Source organism: Phodopus roborovskii, unplaced genomic scaffold, assembly GCF_943737965.1.
Source record: "Phodopus roborovskii unplaced genomic scaffold, PHOROB, whole genome shotgun sequence".
Lineage (NCBI taxonomy): Eukaryota > Metazoa > Chordata > Mammalia > Rodentia > Cricetidae > Phodopus > Phodopus roborovskii.
The window spans coordinates 4,802,130-4,826,076 of NW_026126689.1; the positions used below are offsets into that span (position 1 = coordinate 4,802,130).

General features: G+C 41.8%; 1 protein-coding gene and 1 pseudogene across 1 annotated transcript in view; one reads left to right on the forward strand and one right to left on the reverse strand.

Moving 5' to 3' along the window:
• LOC127214309 (probable maltase-glucoamylase 2) overlaps positions 1–23,947 on the reverse strand; it is a 74,012-nt gene that overhangs the window by 44,691 nt on the left and 5,374 nt on the right. Inside the window, exons 3-15 of the mRNA XM_051174700.1 lie at positions 19,943–20,066; positions 19,731–19,840; positions 19,279–19,433; positions 18,345–18,516; positions 17,300–17,399; positions 16,413–16,525; positions 14,578–14,703; positions 12,315–12,446; positions 12,122–12,220; positions 9,158–9,271; positions 8,184–8,268; positions 4,667–4,784; positions 767–938 (exon numbers count right to left, since the gene is read on the reverse strand). Coding sequence (XP_051030657.1) covers positions 767–938; positions 4,667–4,784; positions 8,184–8,268; positions 9,158–9,271; positions 12,122–12,220; positions 12,315–12,446; positions 14,578–14,703; positions 16,413–16,525; positions 17,300–17,399; positions 18,345–18,516; positions 19,279–19,433; positions 19,731–19,840; positions 19,943–20,066 — 1,620 coding nt within the window. The remainder of the gene's footprint in view (positions 1–766; positions 939–4,666; positions 4,785–8,183; positions 8,269–9,157; positions 9,272–12,121; positions 12,221–12,314; positions 12,447–14,577; positions 14,704–16,412; positions 16,526–17,299; positions 17,400–18,344; positions 18,517–19,278; positions 19,434–19,730; positions 19,841–19,942; positions 20,067–23,947) is intronic.
• Positions 20,229–20,853, forward strand: LOC127214237 (DNA-directed RNA polymerases I, II, and III subunit RPABC1-like; annotated as a pseudogene).

The window sequence follows — 23,947 nt, forward strand, 5'->3', positions numbered from 1 at the left end:
AGCACCTAACCCTAACCCATCCTTTGTTGACCAGATACCTTTTGTCCCCCTATGTGAACTTTGTTTGGGACTTTCCCAAGGATACAAAGGCATATGCAAAACTTGGTTCAGGAAACACAGAAAACTGTGGCACCTCATTCAAGTTGTTCTGCGCATATGGTAATCAACTGGCTAAAATGTAAATATAAGAAAAATAAAAAAGCCCTGGTCATTGGGAAAGTATTTCAATCCATCGAGGTTGGGGACCCCTGCAACCACAAAAAGGTTAAATTCATTCTTAAAGTGTCTTAGGTTTTCTGAACCCACACCTGTGCCGGGACAAGACAAAAGAAAACTCTTTCTGATATTATGTAACACTTAAAAGATCCTAAGTTCTCAAAGCAAGCCCCAGAGAAACAAGAGGATGCTCACTACAGGATACATTAAACAATGTTACTAGATGGGTTACCTGTATCAAAGGCCCCTCCTCATCATCCAGTCCCCAGTGTCAGACTTTCCTTTTCACTGATACTCTCCTGGCAGGATTTATTTTTATTATATTCATACATTTGATTCAAAGTAATTCTTCCCTACCTACAGGAACTGCATAGAAGAAAAGCTACTGCTAACATTTATATTATTCTGTCATCGGAACCATTATGCAGCATACATAGGGACTGATTTTGCCAAAACATAGACAATGAGACATGTCCCTTAGTTGTAGAAATCCCTTAAAGATTGACAATAGAAAGAGTAACAAAGAACAAAGGTTGAGAATGAGGCTTACCATGGGGATGCCAAATAGGTTAAACTCAAGGATGCTGGGGATGGACCATCGGAGATCATCCCAGGTGGCTGCATTGTTTCCCAGCCAATGAGCAGCAAATTTGCCAGACCCAGCAAAAGTAGAACGTGATAAGATGAAGCTCCTCTTGGAAGAGAAGACAGTTCCCAGGGCCCTGAAAAAAAGCCAGCCAGTTGTGAGTGAGGTGGCCTGTGACGGGAAAGAACTCAGCTTATTCCAAATGCAGGAATTGGTTTTTCAACAGCAAAATCCAGGTATCAAACATTGGACTTGCAAACACATTTGCCATTGTAAGAGTTTCTTTCCACTTCTGAGTAAGGCTTGACATCTTGTGTAAGGTGGTAATTCAAATCAGTCCCAGCCCCCCAATTTTTTATTTTTTTCATTTTCTATCCTCCTGATTACAGCTTTTATGAATTCTACATCTTGTCAGGTTTGATTTCAGTCTGGCTCTTTTGAAGGACAGTATATGCCATATATCACCGTGAGTTGGATTCTGACCCCATTTACTTTAGCAGATTTTCCCCCTTTGTATCCTTCCAGCCACGTCTTACCTGGTGTATAATCCTGCTTAACATAACCCTGGCTCAGGTTCAGGGCGTGTCTTGGCATGGACTGTAAGACTCTTTACCCTCATTTGCTTTATTGCACCATGAATAATTGGCAAGAGAAAGATGTGTTCAGACTACACAAACTGAAACTGAAACAGGACCACAAATTCAGTTGAGAGGTCACAGTTGAGAGAAGGTGTTTCTGCAGCGCAGGCTAGATAACACGCGTCTTATTGTCTTATTGACAGTTTGGAAAAAAGAAAATTTATTGGAGATCCCTCTATTTCTCTTCCTCGCTTGTCTGGGACTGGCTTATTTATGATCATTTGACGATCTCTGAGAAGATCTGCCTGCTCTCAGGCTGGAGAGAGAGAACGTTTGCTCAGTGTAGCTTTCTGCTGCTGCCCCCAAACTATTCCTCCAATTAAGGTTGTGCTATGCCTTCAGCAGATCCATGCCCCCGGACTAACCTCACTAAAATTAAAAGTTTTGACTTTTAGGGTGCAAAAGTCAGGTGTGAAGAAGTAACTAAGGGTGACCCAAACATCTACTTTTTAAAATCTAACAGTACCTCGTGCCCAAAGGTCAAGGCCCATCTATCTTTACTGATTTCTTGAAATTTGACCTACTCTCCCAAAGCCAGGCATGTCATAAAGACACCTAGTTCTTACTTTGTCACGGTTACTTTTTAACTACTAACCACAGCTTGTAGAATGTGCTAGCCAAACCTATTACGGTTTTATAGCACTTTTATCGCACGGAGACATTGGCAGTAAAGTTCCTTCTCAGTACTGTCTGACTCAGTCACTCCCTAGCTCAAGTCTCATTCTTAGACACAAGTGTCTGAGAGATAGAGCCCAGTAGACCTGAGAGGGACTGATGGGAACATCATTGCAGTTCTGTCATCGCAGAGGTGAGGAAGCAGAGCCCTGTGCATTTGGTGTATTTTCCATGAAAGATGGGGGAAGGAGGGTGGAGGGGGTGAAGGAGGAAGAGAAGAAAAGGAGAAGCAGAGACTGTCTGTTTTTTCAACACTTTCGTGACTTTCCATTAACTTGGGCTGACCAGGAGAGAAAGAACCCTTGTCCAGAAAACACCCATGTGTGTACACTAATGAAAGCAAACTCCCAGAAGAGCACTGGTTCCTGATCACATCCCTTCTCGTTTCTCATCTCTACCTCTTCTCGTCCACTCTCTTCTTCCTCCTCTCTCAGAACAGAGAAGGAATGTGATCAGGAACCAGTGTTCTCCTGGGAGTTTGCTTTCACTAGCATACAAACTTGGGTGTTTTCTGGACAAGGGTTCTTTCTCTCCTGGTCAGTCCATTTGTAATGGGAAGTCATGAAAGTGTTGAAAAACAGACAGTTAGTTGGTCTTTGACCCAATAGGTCCCATTTTTCTCAAGACAGGCATTGACTCCACTGACATATATTCAATGTACTGTCCTCCAAGCTAAGAACAGGACTTCAATAAAAGAGATTATAATCCAGCTAGAAAAAAAGTGAGCATCTAAAATTACAAAAGAGTGATTTTCATGTTACAAAATGAAAGCAAAACAATTTTGCTTATTGTAATATGGAAAAATACAGAGTATAGAATAGTCATGAAGGTATCCAGAAATGACAACATAGGATAGTTTCATACTTGGACAAAGCCAGAAAGGACATCTTGTTCAGGACTGATAGCTTATGAGGTATATGGAAGAAGCATTTTGATCTTGGAGAAACAAACAGTTAAGTATGATCTGAGAAAAATCAGTGGCAATGATGTGAGAAATCGGGTTAGGAAGTATCTCACAGTCTGTTCTAGGAGCTTACATTTTATCATATAGGAAAGAGTGTAAGGTAATATATATATTCCATATGTATACATATAGGAAAGTAAGTGAGAAAACTCAGAAAGGCCAGGTTGACAGCAGTATAAAATAGTTCTTTTTAAACTTTAATGTTCATTCAGTACATCTTGAGGTTTTGGAAAAAGGTTGTTTTGATTCCCGGGGTTCAGATTGTGGCTCAAGATGCTGAACACTATTGTTCATGGAGATGCTTATGTTGCCTGGCCTTGAACCATAATTTGAATTGGTAGAGGATTTGTTATTTGGAGATAGTTTAAGATCAGAGAGGTAAGCAATATGTAGCCATTAATGAGAGAAATGATGAGGACTTTAATTAAAAGTGATTGTGGAAAAAATAAGAGATGATTATGATAAAATTTCTAACCAAAGGCTGATTGTGGATGGAAGCAGAAAAAAAAAAAAAACTTAAAGATGATATGAAGCTTATCACTTCAGAGTCTGGGAGATAACACAGCATTGTTACCAACCAAGACGCAGTATTTAAAATGATTAGTCACAAGTAGGGATTAGTTCCAAAAGGAAGCAGGGCTATGTGACTGGTACTTAGGACACCATGAGACATGAAAAGGAAGGCTAGAAGATCCTCATGGGACACACACACACACACACACACACGCACGCATGCATGCACGAACACATGCACACACACACACACACTCACACACATACAGACACACATACACATACACACACGCACACACATACAGACACACACACATACAGACACACACACACACATACAGACACACACACACACATACAGACACACACACACATACACACACACATACAGACACACACACATACACACACAGACACACACACACATACACACACACACACACACGCACTCGTATTTATACATATAAATAACATGTCTGCACATCTCTCTCTCTCTCTCTCTCTCTCTCTCTCTCTCTCTCTCTCTCTCCCCGTGTGTGTGTGGTGTTTATGGTGTACATAAAAAGAAGAAAACTAAAGCTACAAGATTACAAAGTAAAGAGTAGGGAAGAAGGCTGACATACACCATATTGTCAGATGAGCGAGTAAGACACCCGGTTAAACCTGACTCTCGGGAAACAAATAAATAATTTTTATCATAATTACATTCCATAGAAATTTGACGTAGCAGTTTTGGACTTTTTTATTTGCTGAAGTCTATGGTAACCTTGGCAGTTCAGCAGTGGGACCATGGCTGCTGTCAAGCTGGGAGCTCCGACTGCCTTATATTTTATTGCCTGTGAGTATCATTGAAATGACAATGTGCCTTAGCCTTAAACCAATCAAAAGGCAACTTACACAGAAAACCAAACTTTGTGCATCATAAGTACTACTTATGCTAGTTTCTGTATTGTTGTAGTCATACACATTGTTGGATAACATATTTATGCAAGAGAATCCCCTCTCCTTGTCCCCTCCCACATTCCACCTCCCACCTTCCCAAATCTACAACCAGGTAGACAATGAAAGTCTTACAAGTCTGTGGCTCTTGACATGGTGTATCCATACAGGCTGTGAACATCATAATGAAGGCCTGAGTAAAACTCTGTGTCCATGCAGAGGGTTCCCACCAACAGTGAGCCATTCAGGACACCTAGAGAAAACATTCATCTGTTTGGAAATTTTCCATAAAGCAACTGTTATTATTCGATCACAAATGCCTATTTGATTAAAAAATAAATAAATAAATAAATAAACAACAACAAAATCTTTGTATATTTTAAACGTTACTCTTTACCACTTCCTCTATCAGGACTAAGCGGAGTCAGCCATTGGTTCCCTGAAGCTCACTAAGGATGGTAGCAACCACAGGCATTTCAGAAACCTGTTCAAGACACTGGGCCGTTGATCTGAGATTAATCATGAAGCACCTACTGTCGATACACATACACTTAATTTAAGAGAACTACAAAAACAATAGTCATGGAGGGGTGATGTAAATATTGGTATATTCTCTTTTATCTCACAGGTAAAGCAGGAGTCATGTGACACTGGGTATTTTCATGAATAAGAATTTAAATCCCAACCCTGAATCTACACTGTGGCTTTTATTTTTCCTTCCTTCCTTCCTTCCTTCCTTCCTTCCTTCCTCTCTTTCTTTCTTTTTTAAGCTAAGATGGTCTGTGTCTTATAAACTCATTTTTTTTCTCTCCTTTTTTTTTTTTGCAAGCATACTTGATGTTTTGTCCTGTGTAGGGGACATAACTCCAGAAACACACATGACAAGGAACAAATTAAGGTTAAAACTTTCACACCGGCCATGTAGAACAAGGATTTGGAGCAGAAAACTTAGCTGAATGGTAAACTGTAAGGGAAGTTGTATTTCTGGCAGTTTGTGAGACTCACAGCTATGTTAATTATGAGCAGACATTTCACTTTTCCTGGGGTCAAAAGTTGTTACAATTGTGTCATTGTCCTGAGAACTCATACTATGTGGTGGTAAAATCATGAGACGTGCCTCCCTTAGGAGGGAACAGGGCTGGTCCCCTGTCGTGTTAATAGACAAAAAGCTGTTGCAACAGAATGAAGTATGTATCAGAGCAAGCAGACAATGGTGTAGCGAGGTTTTACATAGAAAGACAAAAGCAAGAACAAACAAATAAACAAACAAAAATCCCAACAAGAGTAATATTAAGAGATTAAGAAACAAAAGTGATAAATTGATCTAGAATGAAACAGAAATTGAATAAAGAAGAACGAAGTCGTTAGGTAACCATGGAGATTTGCGAAAGTTTAAACAGTGTAAACTCAAAGAAATCTAGTACTCCTTCTAATGGGGAATGTTCTTCTGAGTATGTGTTTGTCTTATTGGTTGATGAATAAAACACTGATTGGCCAGGCAGGATGATAGGTATGACTAGGAGACAAGGAGGATTCTGGGAAGTGTAGGCAGAGGAGTCGTCTTGTGATCCCATGAAGTGACACAGCTGGGCAGAAACCTGCCACTAGCTAACCATAGAGGTCTGGAGGTCTGTACAGACAGGCAGGAAGTGGTGTAGAATCAGAACATAAGCAGGGACAAACAGGAAATCGCTCTCTTCTCTGCAGAGACACTGAACAGTAGAGATGAAGGGCTCAAAAGAATAAGAGTTCCAGACCCTGTCTCTGGTAAGACCACATGGAAATACTTAGATTTATAGAAACGAGTTAATATTTAAGACATAGCTAGCCAATAAGAAATGCTAGTCACTGGCCAATAGCTTCATAATATAGTGTCTCGAGTGTTCATTTGGGGCTGAAGCAGCAGTGTGACCTGCTGAGCCAGAAAACTCTCCCCTTACATCCCTCAGTAGCCAGAGGGGAGCTGAGAAACAACTAAACCTTCGTCTCAGGAAAAAAAAAAGGATGGACAAACAGAGCAAAAGTTGTTAGACTGTTTAGATGCCCATCCACTCGGGAATATTCTAGACATTCTGGGGCTTGTTTGTGAAGATAGACTTCTCTTGATGTTGACATGTGCCTCTGAGGTCAGATTCTGGCAAAGAAATATGGGCAGCTTAGGTAAGATCCTTACTCCGTCTCTTCAAACCCTCTTTAACTTCTCCTTCACCTATGAAGCTCGAGCCAAAGGCCTTCATCAGGGAAGAACCAGAAAAAGCAAGAAGCAAGATCTTCGATCTTCAGCTTGGACTCAGGACACCCACACCTCAGTACTTTATGACTTAAACAAAGTACACCCTTGTGTAGAGCTAATGCACGGAGACCCTGGGGTTTCCTTCTTCACACACCATAGTCTATTCTACATGGCCTGCCAATGATGGCTACCTCCATTGTCAATTTGACTGGGTTTAGGTGAGATCCAGGACATTAGGGTAATATGGCTGTTGACTTGACTGGATTTAGAATCTAGGAGCCGCACTTGAGGGTTTGTGTGTGCTTCCAAGGAAATTTAACTGAGGAGCTGCAGACCCTGAAAGTGTGTGGCAGCATCCTATGGCCTGGGAGCTTAGACTGAACAGAAAACACTCATGAGTACCAGGTTTTATCTCTGCCTTGCTACAGGGCATACAATACGAACAGCTCCCGTGATCCACAGCATTCCTCTTACCTAGCAAGAATAAACCCCTCATTCCTGAAACTGTTTTTATCAGGAATTTTGTCACAAAAGAAAAACTAAATAAATAAATAACCAACACGCTACCTCATTCCCATGCAAATACACACATTCTTCAGGAGACAAGAAAACCACTCTTGACTTGAAATATTATCAATAAATAAGACATTGAAAGAACAATTGATGTTTGACCTATATTATTAATGAGAAAAAAGAGAGGTAAAAAGGGAAGGAAAGGTTACAGATTTACTTTAATTCAATTACAGATTTACTTTAATTCAATAGTCTTCTCATAAAGTATTGCAAAACTCTCATAAGGGATTTAAAAAAAAAATGCAAGCTACTTTAATGCCAATTTCCATTAAGCATGGGATCACTGATGTTTTAAACTATGGCTAGGGCTGGAAAGATGGCTCAGTTGTTAAGAGTGCTGACTGTCCTTCCAAAAGACCTGGGTTCATTTCCCAGCACCTACATGGCAGCTCACAACTGTCTGTAACTCCAGCTTCAGGGAGGGGAGGGGGAGGGGGAGGGAAGGAGTATGGGGGGAGGGGGAGGGGAGGGGGAGGGGAGGGAGAGGGGGAAGAGTATGGGGTGAGGGGAGGGGAGAGGGAGGGGAGGAGTATGGGGTGAGGGGGAGGGGGGAAGGGAGGGAGAGGGGTATAGGGTAAGGGGGAGGACTAAGGGGAAAGAGGAGGGGGAGGAGTAAGGGGGAGGGGAGGAATATGGGGAAGGGGGAGGGGGATGAACACTTTAACCACCTGTTGCCCTTTGCAGTAAAAGACAGTCAGTGTGCCACATAGACTTTAGTAAGAGGGGCCTTTAGATGTCTACTGATTCTTCTGGCTAGGAAGCTAAGGGCTCCTGGCCAGGCTGAGTGGCTCTCAAGTTACTTAAATGTGTCTAGTTCCAGGGTCAAAGGCAAACAGAAAAACTTACTGGGAGTGAAAGGAGGAAAGTTCAAGTTGTTTGATTCGCACTTGTGATTGGGACCTTGGAGAAGTGTAGATAGTTCATCCATTTCCTTCAAAGGCAAATACACAACAAGATGGGAAATGAGTAGATGTAAAATTAGTTGGGCAGGAGCTCTTATAAAAGTGGATATCTGCGTCCCCTCTTAGCTGCTTTCAGGATTTTAAACAACCTTTCCAGATTTCCTTGACCTCTGTACCATTTTTATAAAAATAAGTAATTTGGATTGAATTATATCCAAGTTATATTACAGTTCTAAGTGACATTGACCATGTTTTAATTCTATAATTTTATTTAATCTGCTAATTAAGATATATAATTTCAAAGGTTAGTCTTTGCCTTTCGATTGTGAAGATTTTATTGCTGGCGCTACTTCTTCAACATACTTTAAAAACTAAGGACAGGGTAATATTCTTGCACTTTTAATTTTCCCTGTCTTATATTCCACTGGGGAACAATAAAAGAACATAATGGAGGTCAAACTCAGTTTTCTAAAATGATCAAGAATAAAATGGCATCTATCTTGCCAAGAAAGCGATCTTAAGTTCCAAAGACACCTCAATTTTCTACAAAAAAACCCGCAAAGCCCTCATTGAGACATTGTTAATGATTAAATTTTTATGAACTAATGTGGTAACTTTAGAAACCATCACTTTTAATGAGATCATGTTATAAGCTGAGATTAAGTTAATAGAGGGAAAAAAAACAGGTAATTCCTCAAGAAAACTAAAGACTATTAAAAATGAAACAATCACTTGGTAACAAATGTAGAGTAGGAACATGGCATTTTAGGAGCCCAATTTCACAGATATGTGCTGGGCATGGAGACGAAGAAGAAAAATAAATCAGATATGCCAGTATGTCAGTCAAACTGTTTTATCATGGATCAGGGTCAACATCTAGAAATTTTAGCATGGGTATTTGAGTTTGGAATAACTTACAATCCATACACCGTCAAATTCCAGAAGGCTATAAAATTCAGTGAGCTGCCCGGTCCACCACTGAATAGAGACTGGATTGGTAAAGTCGGGAAATACTGACTGTCCCGGATAACCCTGCAGAACAAAGAGCAAGCTGATGGCAGTGTGTATGTGTCATGGCTCGGTTGATCATTGATTATTCACTGCTACTTCTTTTTACCAGAAACCTCATATTGCGTATTATTTAGAGTCAGGTTTGTCTTTCTGCCAGTAAAATCCAAGCATAGTAAAATACATGTAAGGATCCAAAGAAAGAAAAAAGGCAGAAAAGCCCACTGATTAAATGGAAGTCCGTCATACATCCTTTCCTATCCAAAAATGTAAATTTTCAGTGTGTAAGGCCAATTAGGAGGTGTGAGATAATGTCTTCTGGGCGCAGCTAGGAAGCTACACCCAGGAAATACCAGCAACATGGCTGTGGTAACAAGACTTGCGCCATGACAGCATCGATCGTCATACAAATGCAGATAGGAAAGATTTCACGAAGCTGACTCCCGCAGGAAGAGCTACAGACAGACACCATCAACGGTCGCTGTAAGATGAAGAAACAATCTCCCCAGTGATAACCCCTCTGTTAGGTGGTCAGCAAAAACACATGTACATAAGAAAAACACTAAATGTTCTCAGCAGGTAATATTCATCATCTATCGCGTGGGAAATCAGATTCACTGGGACACAGTATAGGTTGAATGATGCTTATTCGGGGAGAAATCACTTATACCTTAAACAGCTGACCGCTGCGGGTTCCGCTCCAGGGATGTCACCCGGATGCTCTCTGTGACCAGGCCAGGAAGTAAGAGAGCGAGCTGAGGTCCAGGACCCCAGACCTAGCTTCCCCCAAAGTGTCCACACCTGTGCCCACGCCCCAATGGGTGTGGCCAGTGCAACAGATGTGGGCAGGGTGGATATCTCACTACAACAATCTTTATGAGTATGTGTCAATAATAATTACAGAATGACAGGCCATGGATTTGAGAAGGAGTTGGAGAAGGGAGGGGAGAAGTTGGAGTTTGAAAAAGGAGGTAGTGAATAATGTAAATATAGTCCCATTAAATTTCTCAAAAAGTAAATTTTAAGCCAGGAGTCGATGTCACACGCCTTTAATCTCAGCACTCGGGAAGAAGAGGCAGACAGATCTCTGTGAGTTTAAGGCCAGCCTGGTCTACAAGAACTAGTTCCAGGACAGCCATGGCTAAGCATGGAAACCCTGCCTGGAAAAATGAAAACAAAAAGTGTTCTTTGCCATTTTCATACACATAACCAAAGTATTCTGATTACTCTAGGCCCTTCTACTCCCTCATCTCTTTCCCACCCCATCAACCCCCTTTTCTTCCTTATGAGTCTGTTTTCCATAGTCATAAATATTTGTTTTGTTTTGAGAGCCAACAGCTTTAATGAAAGCCATCCTAAAGTGCAGACAATTCCTAATACAGAAGATAAAAGCTTAAAATTAGTTAGATGTGGTAGTGCAAGCCTTTAATCCCAGCACTCAGAAGGCAGAGGGAGGCACATTTCTGTGAGTTTCAGGGTAGCTTGGGCTACATACAGAGTGAATTCCAGGACAGCCAGGGCTGTTACACAAGGAAACTTTGTCTAAAAAAAAATATATCAAAATCAAATAATAATAATAATTTTTTTAAATGTTTAAAATTCCATTTTTTAATGAGTTGAGCTATTTATTGACTCTTTGTTTTAGTTGATGGACACCAAGTAATAATAGAGTTAATTTACACATCCCTAGGTGTAAGTAGTTTTTGCAAGAGAATCCCAACATAGTAAGAGAGGCCAAGCTAACTCCAGTGTATCCCAATGTGTCTGCAACATTCCACAACTTGCCTCTACTATTATCTCTGCCAAAGCCTTAGGACAAATGATTCTTCTCACCCACTGGCCAGTTGAAGTTAATTGTCTTAACGATAAAAAATTCTTCTCTGCAGTCCATCCAAACACCCCACCCTACTAAAGTATCTCATCCGATGGGGATACTTTTTAGGTAACCACAATTTTTATTTGATTTGGCCTCTGATCTTTACAGATACGTGAAAGTAAGTCTATCTGGTGTTCTTAGAGATTCATGTCTAACAGTGAAAGCAAAGGCTTGGTTTGAAGGGAGAACATTCACAGAAAACTAGGAGCAAGGAAAAGTAATTCACGAGAACTAAGTCAATGAGGTGAACTAAGTTAATTAAGTACCTTTTTTATGAATTTCACACAATTCAGTCATCTGGGTTAGCTTTATGTATAACTGGAACAAAAGGTTGGTTATGTGACTCACCTGAAAGTCCATAGCATTATTTTTATAATTAAATTTTATTTAATTTAAAAACAACCTTATTTTACATACCAATCCCAATTTCCTCTCCCTCCCATTCACCCATTCCTACCACACCAACTCCTCATCCATCCCACCCACCCTCCACTCCTCAGCGAGGGTAAGGCCTCCCATGGGGGATCATCACAGTCTTATAAGTACCACTGTTCTGGAAATCTGCTCTTTGGTCATTTATCCCAATTTTTGTAGCTGATAACTCAGAGTCTAACCTGGGCTTTAGCTATGAGTTTTGTGTAAATTAAGTTTTGTGCATTGTCTGAACTGAATTCCACATTCATCATGAGCTTCTTGCTACATTATTGACGTTGAATTTAACATCTCAGAGCAGAGAAGCTGAGAGGCAGTCAGACTTTTTTTTTCTACTAATGGCATATTTGCTTTCTATTACCTGGAATACTGTTGAGTCTGGGATAGCTTTTTATATATCTCTTAGAATTTCAACAACTTTATTATCATGTCTATTAGTTTAAAATAGAATGAAACTACTAAAGCCATGAAAGTTTCACTATTACAACGTGCCTTCCACCTATCTTCATATAAAAAGTCAATCTTTGCCCAAACTATTATTTATTCGGAATTTCCCGAGGACTTACCTCCCCAACAGCAAAGCCGCTGGAGCTCATGACCCACACTCTACTCTTGCTTCCATTGTTATAGGCCTCATAGTTATGGTCCTTGAGGATGCCAGGGTTCTAGTGAATAAGCAGGGTATAAATGTCACTTTGGTAAGTGTATTTTGCCACTTGAAAACAAAAATGAGGCACCATGACAAGTGTTTGAACGTACCAGAATAACTACATATTTCTGTCCATTGTCATGCAGGTCCTTAGCAAAATCTGCCAGCTGGGGGTAAGCCTGTTCATCAATAGTGAAGTCTTTCTTCCCATCCATGTAGTCTATGTCTGAGTATTGCACATCCTGAAAGACAGTTCTGGGCCGTTAGAACCTATGAAATAATCACCTTGCTGACTGGAAGGGTTTGCAACTCTAGTTCCTAACCATTAAAAGAGAATGTATGTAGCTTTATAGTACTGGGATTCCCCAAGCTTGGCTGGGCCCTAGAAATAAATAAGCCCTCTGTGAGAGATGCATCTGCTCTCAGACTGAAGCTCTGTGTTCTCATCCTGATGAAAGGGTGCCATTTGGTACCTTGAGGACCATAGGATAGGAATTACATCTTGCTTATCCTTGTAATCTGAGGACTTGGATGCTGCACATGTAACAGGCACTCATTAAATTTGAACAAACATGTGAGGGAACTTACAGCCGCACTCTGAATCTCAAATATCAAGTACATAAGAGCAGAAAGGGCGTCTTTTTCTCTACTAAATTGCTAGAAGAATGATAATGTTAACTGACGAAGAGATAGAGACTTAACTAGCTAAATTATTTTATGGGCATTGCTTGTGTGTTTGCATAACAACATGTGAGGATAAGATGCTGCTCTCAATGAGACTGAAATACAAAGAAGTTAAAGGTTAGATCCCAGTCACTTGAATGGGGTAAAGGCTGACTGGGGTTCTGGTATAGGGACCTGACACTGGATATTCTTGATTTTCTAATCTTCCATATACTCATGATCACATGAAACTCTCACATATGTACTTCATGTGGCTTGAGGCTTGCTGCCCAGTGTGGTGTCTTTGGCTCTGATCCCTATAGGTACTTAGGTCCCAGGTGTCACACATATCCCCAGAGAAGAGAGCTCCCAATCAGGAAAGAAGAGCTCATTTATTTCTGTAACGCCAGCAGAAGCGGAGGACAGACCAGAAAGAACACTACAATCAGAGCCACAAAGATTAGTTTGTACAAACTGATTAGTAATGCAGTCCTAGAAGAGTGGAATCACACGTTGCCTCATTCATAAAACAGTGAGAAATGAGCGCCAGCCACAACTGAGAAAGTCTTTCTAAAATAATACAGGTATTTGGACGGGGTCTCCCTGGGATTGAGGGTTCTCAGATAGTATGCAGGGGGGAAGTAAAATTGAATATTATCAATTTCCCCTCACTAGCAAACATGATGGTGGGAATATTTCTCCTAAGAAAACCTGCTTGCTGTTTGCCCCACTGGATCCCTGAGATCGGGCCAAAGTCATTTCCACCCACAGTTCACCAAACACTAACCACATACTCATGTCTGCAGTGAGATGTCCACCCCGCCCAGGCCTGTTGCCCTGACCACGCCCATTGGGGCATGACCTGGAGGGACTAGGTCTGGGGTCCAGGACCCCAGCTCACTCTCTTACTTCCTAGTGGGAGGCAGAGAGCATCTGGAGGCATCCTTGGGATGGGAACCTGCGGCGGCCATCTGTTTCTGGTGTGAGTGATTTCTCCCCGAATAAACACCCATCAGTCTATCATTTCCCAGATTCTTATTTACCATGCTTTTATATGTCTGAACTGAAGTTCCAAAGCTTGAAGAGTTAGGAATAAGGAAATTCTTTTTGACAACTTCATTGACCACATGAGGAGCTTATCAGACCTTAGACACTTGGAGTTACCTTTTGATTTAGAGAACTTTGAACACCATAAATACTTTGCAACCATAGAGTTCAGAGTTAATCTGGAAGGAGTTTTGCAAGGTAGCTGTGAAACTAGCTGACTGCAAATCATTATTATCATCTTTATCTCTTGCTGACCACATCACCACGTGTTGCTTTCACTCATAAAATTACAACTAAGGTTGACAGTGTTCACACTCAGGGCTAGACGCTTTACGAGCATTATCTAAGGTATTTCTCACCCCAACACACCCCATCCAGGTAAGTGTAAAATTTTTACTTTTTAAAGACAGAAACCACAATACACAGCTGTTAACTAACTAACCCAGCATATCATGGAGATGTGAAAAGATAAAACTAAACCTCAAGTCTGTGTGAACAATGCCTTTTGCATGGGCATATGAACAATTCAGTATATTAATTTCTGATGCTGTGTGTGCTTCTATCAACCTACCATTCTGTTTCCCTTCTTAACTGGATAGAATGCAAAGGGAAAGGAAGAAATGGAATTGTATCTAAGCCATGATAAGAAAAGCCTCAACTTACATAAGGGATTTTAGCATCACGGGTTCGATGTACAACTTCTCTCAACCCATCAAGGCCACCATAATCCCTGCGGCTGAGCTGGAAACCAAGGCTCCAGTACGAAGGTAAGAATGGTCGTCCAACAACCTGGAAGAGAGGTGGAAAAGCATCTGAGCTTTTATAACAAACACTAATGAACGTGGGATCATAAATCCACCTGAATCATTTATTCCTTTTCATTTTCTATAAAGTCCTCAACTCTAAAATTATTGGAAACCATGGGAATCTCCTGTTATAAATTCCAAAGCTCATAGCTCATGTCATTCATCACTAAAAATAACTAAATGTGTCCCAACAGCAGCAGTATTTAAAAAAATAGAATTTTCAGAATATGTTGGACTAATAATGTCATCCTATGGCAGAGATTCTCAACCCATGGGTCAAGATCCTTTTAAGGGTCACTCACATATCAAAAATTCCAAATCTCTGAATTTACATTACAATTCATAACAGCATTGAAATTACAGTTAAAAAACAACAACTATCTAATTTTATCACTGGGGGTCACCACAACATGAAGAACCTGTACTAAAGTGTTGCAGCATTAGGAAGGTTGAGAACAGGGTAAAGGACATGGGCTCGAGATGCAGCTCAGTTGGGAGAGCGTTTACCTAGAGTGCAAGAAAGTGTTGGTTGAATTTCCAAGCGTAAAACAAAAAAACAAAACAAAAGACAAACCAAAAACATGGGGGTAAGGTTGGAAGGTGGCATCTTAATTTCCTTTCTTGTTACTGTGATAAAATACTACAGTAAAAGCAACTTCAGGGGGAAAGGGTTCATTCTGGCTCAAGTTACAACCCATCATGGCAAGGAAGTCACAGCAGCGGAAGGTTGAAGCTGCTGGTCATATTTCTTCTAGGGAAGAGAAAGAAGGGGAAGAGAGAGGGAGAGTGGAGGGAATGAGAGAGCTCAATGAATGCTTTCTAATGCTTTCCTTGCCTTTTCCATCCTGCCTAAGAAATAGTCTCATCCACTGTCAAGACAGCTCAAGGAATATAACTAACATAATCAAGAGAGTCCTATCAACCTGACGGTCAACACTAATCCTCACGGTTAGTGTTATGTTTTGTTGTTGAGTGGTACTGAGTGAGAATAGAGGCCAGAGTCTCGTGTATGACGGACAAGCACCCAAGCCCTGAAAAACAACGGAAACAATAATGTTCATTCACCCAATATCCTCTTAATGTTTTCAATGTGACAAGGTCCCCCATAGGCACTGAGGGTATAATGACACAGAGCCTGAGTAGCATAAAGATGAGTCGTGTAACTGCAGATGGTGGTGTCTGAAAATGATGAAAGCGCAAACACTTATGAATCAAGAGTTCCATGGGTGAAAAAACACTATATGCTTGAAGTACTCAACATTTCTTAGTATCTCAAGTCAACACTCTAAGAAGGTTAAAACCCTGACCCACATTATTCTGAGTCCCTGCCTCTTACTCAGAAGCTTCCTCTCATTTCATGTAATTCCTTCTTTCCTATTTATTTCTTGATCGAATGTACTTTGTGGATTTGTGGCTCAGGTCTTTGGGATGATTGGTTAGGACATAGGAAATAGACAATGATCATGCCTAGGAAGCAGAATTAAACTTTTTTTTCCCTGCATTTCTCAAGGCTTGCTGCTGGATGCAGAAAGCATCCAGTCAACTCATTGGGGGAAAAAATGACAAAGTACTTGTAAGCTCAGTATTTATTTCTATACCATCTACTAATAACTTTAACTTCTGTCTTGTTAACTCAAATCAAACGCATGAGAAAATAGCAACAGCCCCACAGCAGGGAGGGTGGACCCGTACCTCCAGATACTCATGAACGACTTGCTCTGGTGTGTTTCCCAGGAAGATGTAAAAGTCAAGAATCCCCCCAGTTGTACGGTAAGTGATGGCAGGAGCAGGCTGAAGAATGGCCTCTGGAGGGATTTAAGTAAATGATTAGAATAATCCTTTGAAAATACACATCTCTTGGAAGCATGAATAGCTGAGTTGTCCCAAATTCTGTGCCATTTTCAAAGGAAAATGTATCTCACACATCTGTTTTATCTGAACTTCATTAATTTGAACAAGATACCCATCAAAAGCAAATTTTTGACTTGTTTCATGTTGCTTATGAGGAAAAAAAGAGCACATTATATTGTTATCTGGCTACACTGGAATAAATTTCTATTGTATATGAGTGGGTTAACCCAAAGGAAAAATATTTGGGAAAGTTATTAGATGAGTATGACATACTATATATATATATATATATATATATATATATATATATATATATATATGACAATTATGTTTTTAAATCAATGATTCTTCTTGGCACATCAGTAATTAGAAGGAAGATGACTGTAGAGTTGGGCTATGAGATATAATGCGCAGACACAGTCTGCTGTTTGTAGGCAGACAGCATGACACATGCTCAAGTCTACAGGTATCTTTGGAGTGTGGATATCAGTGCATCCTATTATCCAGACAATATAAGGAGAAACATTCCATCTGCGGAAGTACCTGAGTTAGGTTTCAGTCAAGTGTCTCTCAGCCTGAGCTGCATTTCTATAGTTTCAGTAAAAGCACTGCATGTGCAACATATGACTGCTGTGTGAGGCTTTCACAATAACGGTAATTCTTAAAATAAAAACATCATATCTGATTCCACTCCTCCTGTCCGAAGAAGATGAAAAGGTGCTCCCTACCCATGGCATTGCTGTTCATCAGAAAAACTCCGAAGGAAGCTCCACTGGTGTCCTCTAGGCACAGGAAGAAGGTGTGTGCTCCATATAGGTTAACCATGCCCTGTCACCAAGAGAGGAAAACCAGAAGCAGCAGAGTTATGTGCTTAAAATATTTACCGTGAAAGGTGTGGCAGAATACCCAGCACTCAGGCAATGGAGCCAGGAGGATAGCTTCTTCTGGGGCAGCCTGTGCTACTTAAATGCAGACACAAGCAAAAACTAAATAAATGTGATTCACAGGACCAAAAAAGTCATGCGGATGTTTGCTCAACATTTAATTAATTATTGTACCAAAATGGCATCATCATCATAAATGGAGAAACACAATAGGGTGTATATGTTTAGTGGCAGGATACACTGCAAAAAATGCACAAATGTTCAATGAAATGAAAGAAGTAGACGATACTGCTTTCTTTGGAACATGCTGACATGCAATGCAAGAGACGCTAAAGAGGAACTTTCCACCTGCCAACTCTACTGATAGTGGCTCCAAACTGATAATCTTCTCTAAATAAATATCAACTTGAGAAATTACCACTTTTGCAAGAGCATTTTCTCCTCTTCTGTTTGTGATACCGGTGACCCAGAAGCTCACATACACTCAGTAATTCAAACTTCCTACCTACTAACAAACTCAGTCCTTTGCATGCTTTTTATTCTGAGACAGGGTCTTGCTAAGTAGTCCAGGCTGGTCTTGAACTTACTCTGTATGCCAGGGTGGCCATTAAGTTGCCATCCTCTAACTTCAGCCTCCTGCATAATTGACTACATGCTTACACCAAAAAGCCTGGTTGCTTTCTAATGTTAACTTATTTATCTTATGTAATCATTAAATTATATTTTCCAAGAATTTTTTTAAATTCTGTATATTAAACTTAAGAACCAATATTCCCCCAAACAAATTCATGCAAATTGGGCAAAATAAGACAGAGCAGTGTTTTGGGAATCAGGGATGAGCGTTCTCGGTTGTGAGCTATGAACAGGGGTCGGGTAGGTAGAACCTCACCTCTGTGGGCGTGGCATCCCTGGTGAAGATGGGCCAGGTGATCCAGCTCATGTTGTGGAGGTATTGCTGATGTACATGTTCCCCCAACCCGTATAAGTTGGGACTGGGCAGTCGGAAAGACAGCTGCAGGTACTGCTGGGCAAACTGGAGGGGCCCGATGCCTGTGTCCAACCTGGACAATGGGAAGAGAACAATTGTCACAGAAGCACTCCAGCTCTGTAGAAAGATGAGTCTGCCTTCCCACAAGCATTCAGAGATTGAGTGACCTCAGAGGTTTTAGCACCGGTTTTCACGATGCCTCCAGAGGCATTCTCATGGTATCATCAACTCCCTGAATTTAGGAGAGCATCATAGGATGAGACTCCATCATTACAGGGTTATGACTGGAGGAAGACCAGAAATGCAACTTTACACCTCCAGATACTACTGTGGATGCTAGGTATTGCTAGCACACTTCCCTCTGCAAAAGCAGAGTGGTGTACGCTGCCTGTAGTGCACAGGTAACTGGGAACTTGATAGTGCCAGGATTTGGGTGCAGGTTTCGTGATGTTTATAGTCATATTTTATGCCATGCTATTTGTGATATAAGCTCAAATTGATATTAGGTGCTTAGTGGTAAGATTCTGTGGTAATGATACTCCGATAACTCAAAACGGCAAAATTCCCTAGTCCATAATACATGAGAACAATAAGCACGTGTGTATACTTACTATATATGTATTTATGAAACTGTGTAAGCAGTTTCATTATGGTTTCATGCTCTTTGCTTTGCAGTCATAACAGATTACCGTTGTTAATTGGGCACGGTAAATAAGCTTAGGTTTCTCTGAGGTTCAAACCCATCCCCGCCTCTTACTCATCTTGCTGTGCACATCGGGGAAAGCTACATAGGACTCTGTGTTCAGGGATGGGCAAAGAGTGTGGAGAAGCTCACAAGACTTTCTTGTTGCTCTTCCGAATTACTTGGATGCTGAAGGGTTTATCGATGACCTCTATGTAGTAGTTCAAAAGGGACTCATCAGCAGTCCCATTCAAGAGCCCAATGTTGTCATGAGGCACTTCATAGCGCATCTCATTGAAATCAGTGATCTGGGAGAAGAAAGGCAGAAAATATGATTCAGGGTAAGACCACTTCCTTGTAGACCTATGAAAAAGGCTGATTTAAGCAGTAACCCAGGAGAATGCTTCCGAGTGTTGGCCCTGTAGGTTTTGATTTCTGGAGTGAAATCATCCGGTCAGTGTGTCCTGTCAAGGGAAGTAAAGATACCTCCAGAGATGCCTACAGAAAGAAGCTCTCTGCCCATGCACCCTTGCTTACTACAGAGAGGAAGAGGATAAGGCACCGCTGTCTCCAGGATTGTATCCAGTTGTAACTCCCTCACTAACCTTAAAATGAAAACGGTTGGGTGTCTGGTATTCAGCTGTGAAGAGGGCATCAGCGATATCGTTTCCAAAAAGAGACGGGGATGGCAATTTTTTCAACTGAGCAGTCAACCCTAAGGTGACAAATAAGAAAAAGAGAGAGTATTAGGTTTCATCAGACAGCTACTTGGCTGAATCAGAGTGACTTCCTGGGACCATATTCGGGCAGGGCTCACCTGTGCTTGTCTTTGTATGGACACTGGTGACTTCATAACCCCAGTTCCTAGGGAAGAAGCACGCAGGGGCTTTCGTATCTGCCGCCGGTTTCCAGCAGCATTTATGATACCATCGGCAGACATCCTACACAGATAGAAAAGAGCCGCCATTACATAAAATAAAGGAAGGAAATTGTCACTTATCTACACATGTAATTCCAAGGAAGATTTAAGATAGGTCACTGATGGGAGATGTCATTCTATAAATATGTTTCTCTTATTGGTTAATGAATAAGCACTGGGCGGCAACATGGACGATGAGGAGGAAACCTACCAGCTGTGGAAGATACGCAAGACTATCATGTAGCTATGTCACGACCGTGGTTACCCGGTGACCCAGGATGAGCTGGACCAGACACTCGAGGAGTTCAAGGCACAGTTTGGGGACAAACCCAGCGAAGGGAGATCGAGGCTTACAGACATGACTGTGCTGGTGGCCCACAACAATGATCCCACAGCACAGATGTTTGTGTTCGTTCCAGAGGAGCCCAAGGTGGCCATCAAGACCATCAAGGTATACTGCCAGCACATGCAGGAGGAGAACATCACTCGGGCACTGATCGTGGTGCAGCAGGGCATGACGCCCTCCGCTAAGCAGTCCCTGGTGGACATGGCCCCTAAGTACGTGCCGGAGCAGTTCCTACAGCAAGAGCTGCTCATCAACATCACGGAACACGAGCTGGCCCCTGAGCATGTGGTCATGACCAAGGAGGAGGTGGCTAGCTACAAGCTTCGTGAGAGCCAGCTGCCCAGGATCCAGGCAGGGGGACCCAGAGGCACGCTACTTTGGGATCAAGCGAGGGCAGGTGGTGAAGATCATCCGGCCCAGTGAGAGAGCCAGGCGCTACATTACCTACCACCTGGTGCAGTAGCCCAGCCTCAGGTGAGCCTTTCACCATAGTGAGGGCTCAGCACCATCCCTGGATGAGCCTCACCTGCCACCAGACTCTGCTGCTTGTTGTTGACTCAGGAGAGCATCTGAGCCACCTTCCCCAGCCAGCACAGCCCATCATCCCAGTCTGAAAAGTAGGACAGTGGGTGAGACACAGCCTGTTTGAGAGGAACCTCTTGGTGGAAGTGGAGACTGACTCTCCTGCAAGTGGTCCTCTGACCTCCGCACGCACACCATGGCAACTTCGTGTGTACCCACAAAAAAAAAAAAAAAAAATCTAATGGGAGTGTAGGCTTTAATCCCAGCATCTAGGAGGCAGAGGCCGGTGGACCCCTAAATCCCAGGCTAGCCTGGTCGACATTCTAAAATCTTATCTCAAAAAACAAACCAAACTATACTGTTGCCAGATTAAACCCTAGCCCTCTGGAGACTGAAGCAGGAGGATTGTAGTAACTTCAAGGTGCATTTGTGGACTCTTTAGCAAGAACTGGTCCAGGAGCAGCATGCTGGCAGGATGAGACCCTCGTCTGAGAAACAATAGAAAGGACCCCCACATAGCACGGGCCATGCTCAGAACCCCCTCCAAGCCAGCTAACCTGCCCCTCCCAGCTCTACCGGCACCCCAATGGACAGTTGGCCCTTGACTGCTGCTCCCATGGCTGCCAGGGCATGGGCCATACACGGTTTGCCTTACAGGGTTTCTCTGTAGCTTTGGAGCCTGTCATGGAACCAGGCTGGCCTCGAACTCAGAGATCCTCCTGTCTCTGCCTCCTGAGTGGGTTAAAGGCTGGGTGCCACCACCTGGCCTGTGCCTCAGGGGACATGGCCCTGAATAAGGCCAACACCACAGTCCCTGCACAACCTCAGGGCACTGGCTGCACCACAACTCCTTTGCCACTCTTGAAGTCACTATCCTATTTAGAGTTCTCCATTCTTGTAGGTCTCTTTTGAGAATTAAAGATATTTTAAGGAGAAAACAAAAATGAATAAAGCACTGTTGGCCAATAGCAAAGCAAGATAGGCTGGACTAGGAGACTAGGAGGAGAGAGGAAGTAGGAGGGAGGAGATTCAAGATGGTGGACTGACAGAGAGAATGCCAGCCCCTCTCACCGGTAAGATGAGACCACGTGGAAATACTTAGAGTAATAGAAATGGGTTAATATTTAAGACAGAGCTAGCCGATAAGAAGTGCTCACAGCAGGCCAGCAGAATTATATCCGGTACAGGGTCTCTGTGTGTTATTTGGGGCTGGTGCGGTAGTGGGACCAGACCGGAGGGGGGAAACCTACTCATAACAGGTCACAGTTACGTTCACCCATGTGTTCGTTCTCAGTTTATTCATACAGTTATCTAGCCACCCAACACATACTCTACCTTCACCGGGTAAGAAACTGGAAACCCAGGAAAGTAAGACTTAGCTTGTGCTTCACTAAACTATTTAGCTGTAAATTGAGACAAATTAGAATAGCGATAATGGCGGGATGAGTTGAGCGTTCCAATAGAATGTCTCCCAAAGCAAGGAAAGCACTCCAACCACTTATCTGCAATCCAGACAGATGAGAGGTGCATCTGCTCTTAAAGCACCAGGGCAGTTGATGGAGAAAGCAATGGCCATGGCAAAAGAGAAGGACTCCCATTAAGCTGTTTGTTACCTTGATTCTAGGGAAGGAATTTGGAAGAAGGAAAATGTGAATGGCACTCCCCCATTTTGTTCTGTGCAAAGAATGCATGTGGCATAGGTTCTACTGTGAAGATTAAGATGAGGCAATACCATTGACAAGAGTTTTAGATGCCAATAGATGTAATTGCCCTGAAAAGCCAGACCGGCTTTTACGACTATAACCTAAACATTTATGGAGAAAATCCTAGCGTTTCTAGTCATATGGCTTTAACGTATACGCCTATTTCCCCAAATTAAACAGCTCCTGCCTTGTTCGTTTCACTGCAGAAACATCTACAGATTAGAAGAGAAGGACTCTGGGTGCCCCAGCTGTCTCTGGGGCAGACATGGAGAACATCCACCCCCTCGGAAACCCAAAGGTCAGTTCCGCTGCTGTAAACTATGTCAAAGTCTACAGAACAATCAATTTCCAGATAAACATACTATTTGTACGTGCAGTCTGCCCTAATGATTTCTTTCAGTCCTGCACACCAAAGGTCAAACCCTGGAGACAAGCCGTTGCCAATACTTGAAACTCTACATCCCTTTCATACATTAATTGCTTCCCTGTAAGTTTCCTGTCTTGTTCCCATCTTGACACAGCAGACAGCGCTCCTAAACTCATGTCTGGAGTCCTGGCGCTGACTCCCAACGAGTCCCCTTGTCCCCACCCCCACCCCCCCGTAATGCCATATAGCCCTAAACCGGCTCCCTAAATTAACCTCCCAAAAAGAATCCATGACATTTGTCAACCAGATAAAACAGCTAAAAGAGTTTAAGAGGAGACAGATGGCAAGGGAAAGTTACCTGGAAAGCAGCTCATAGGCGTGTGACAGTAGCCGGGTGTCGCCGGAGTTTGTGGTAGGTGCTTAGATTCTGCATGCACACAACTTGTCCCAAAATCAGGGGACCTTATTTTTATATTTGTTATCTTGCCACACTATTTCTTATGCTTAGATGGGAAATTAAGTTTCTAAATGCTACTGTGGTTGAGTTACTAGCTTTTAAAACAAATTATCTCGAAACTTACTGAGATTTCAGAGAGAAAATAAAAACTTATTTTCCTTGTGTATGTGTGAGATGAAAAAGAAATATATATATATATATGCATATATATATATATTGGAAAAAATATCTTTCCTTTTAAAGAACATTACCATATTTTGCAAAACGTCAAAAAGGTCTACATAAAATATGTAGAACTGAGGGGTAAACTTAGGAAAATTTCTGGTTGCAAAAATCAATGTTCAAAAATCAACTTCCAATCTATATTAATAATAAACAGAAACTTTAAATTTAAAAATAACATTTAAGTGGGATAACGCATTAAAACCGTTTTAAAAATTAAAGCAACACATATAATACATACACTGAAAATAGGAATGATTTTGAGGATTTATAAAACCTTTTCCAG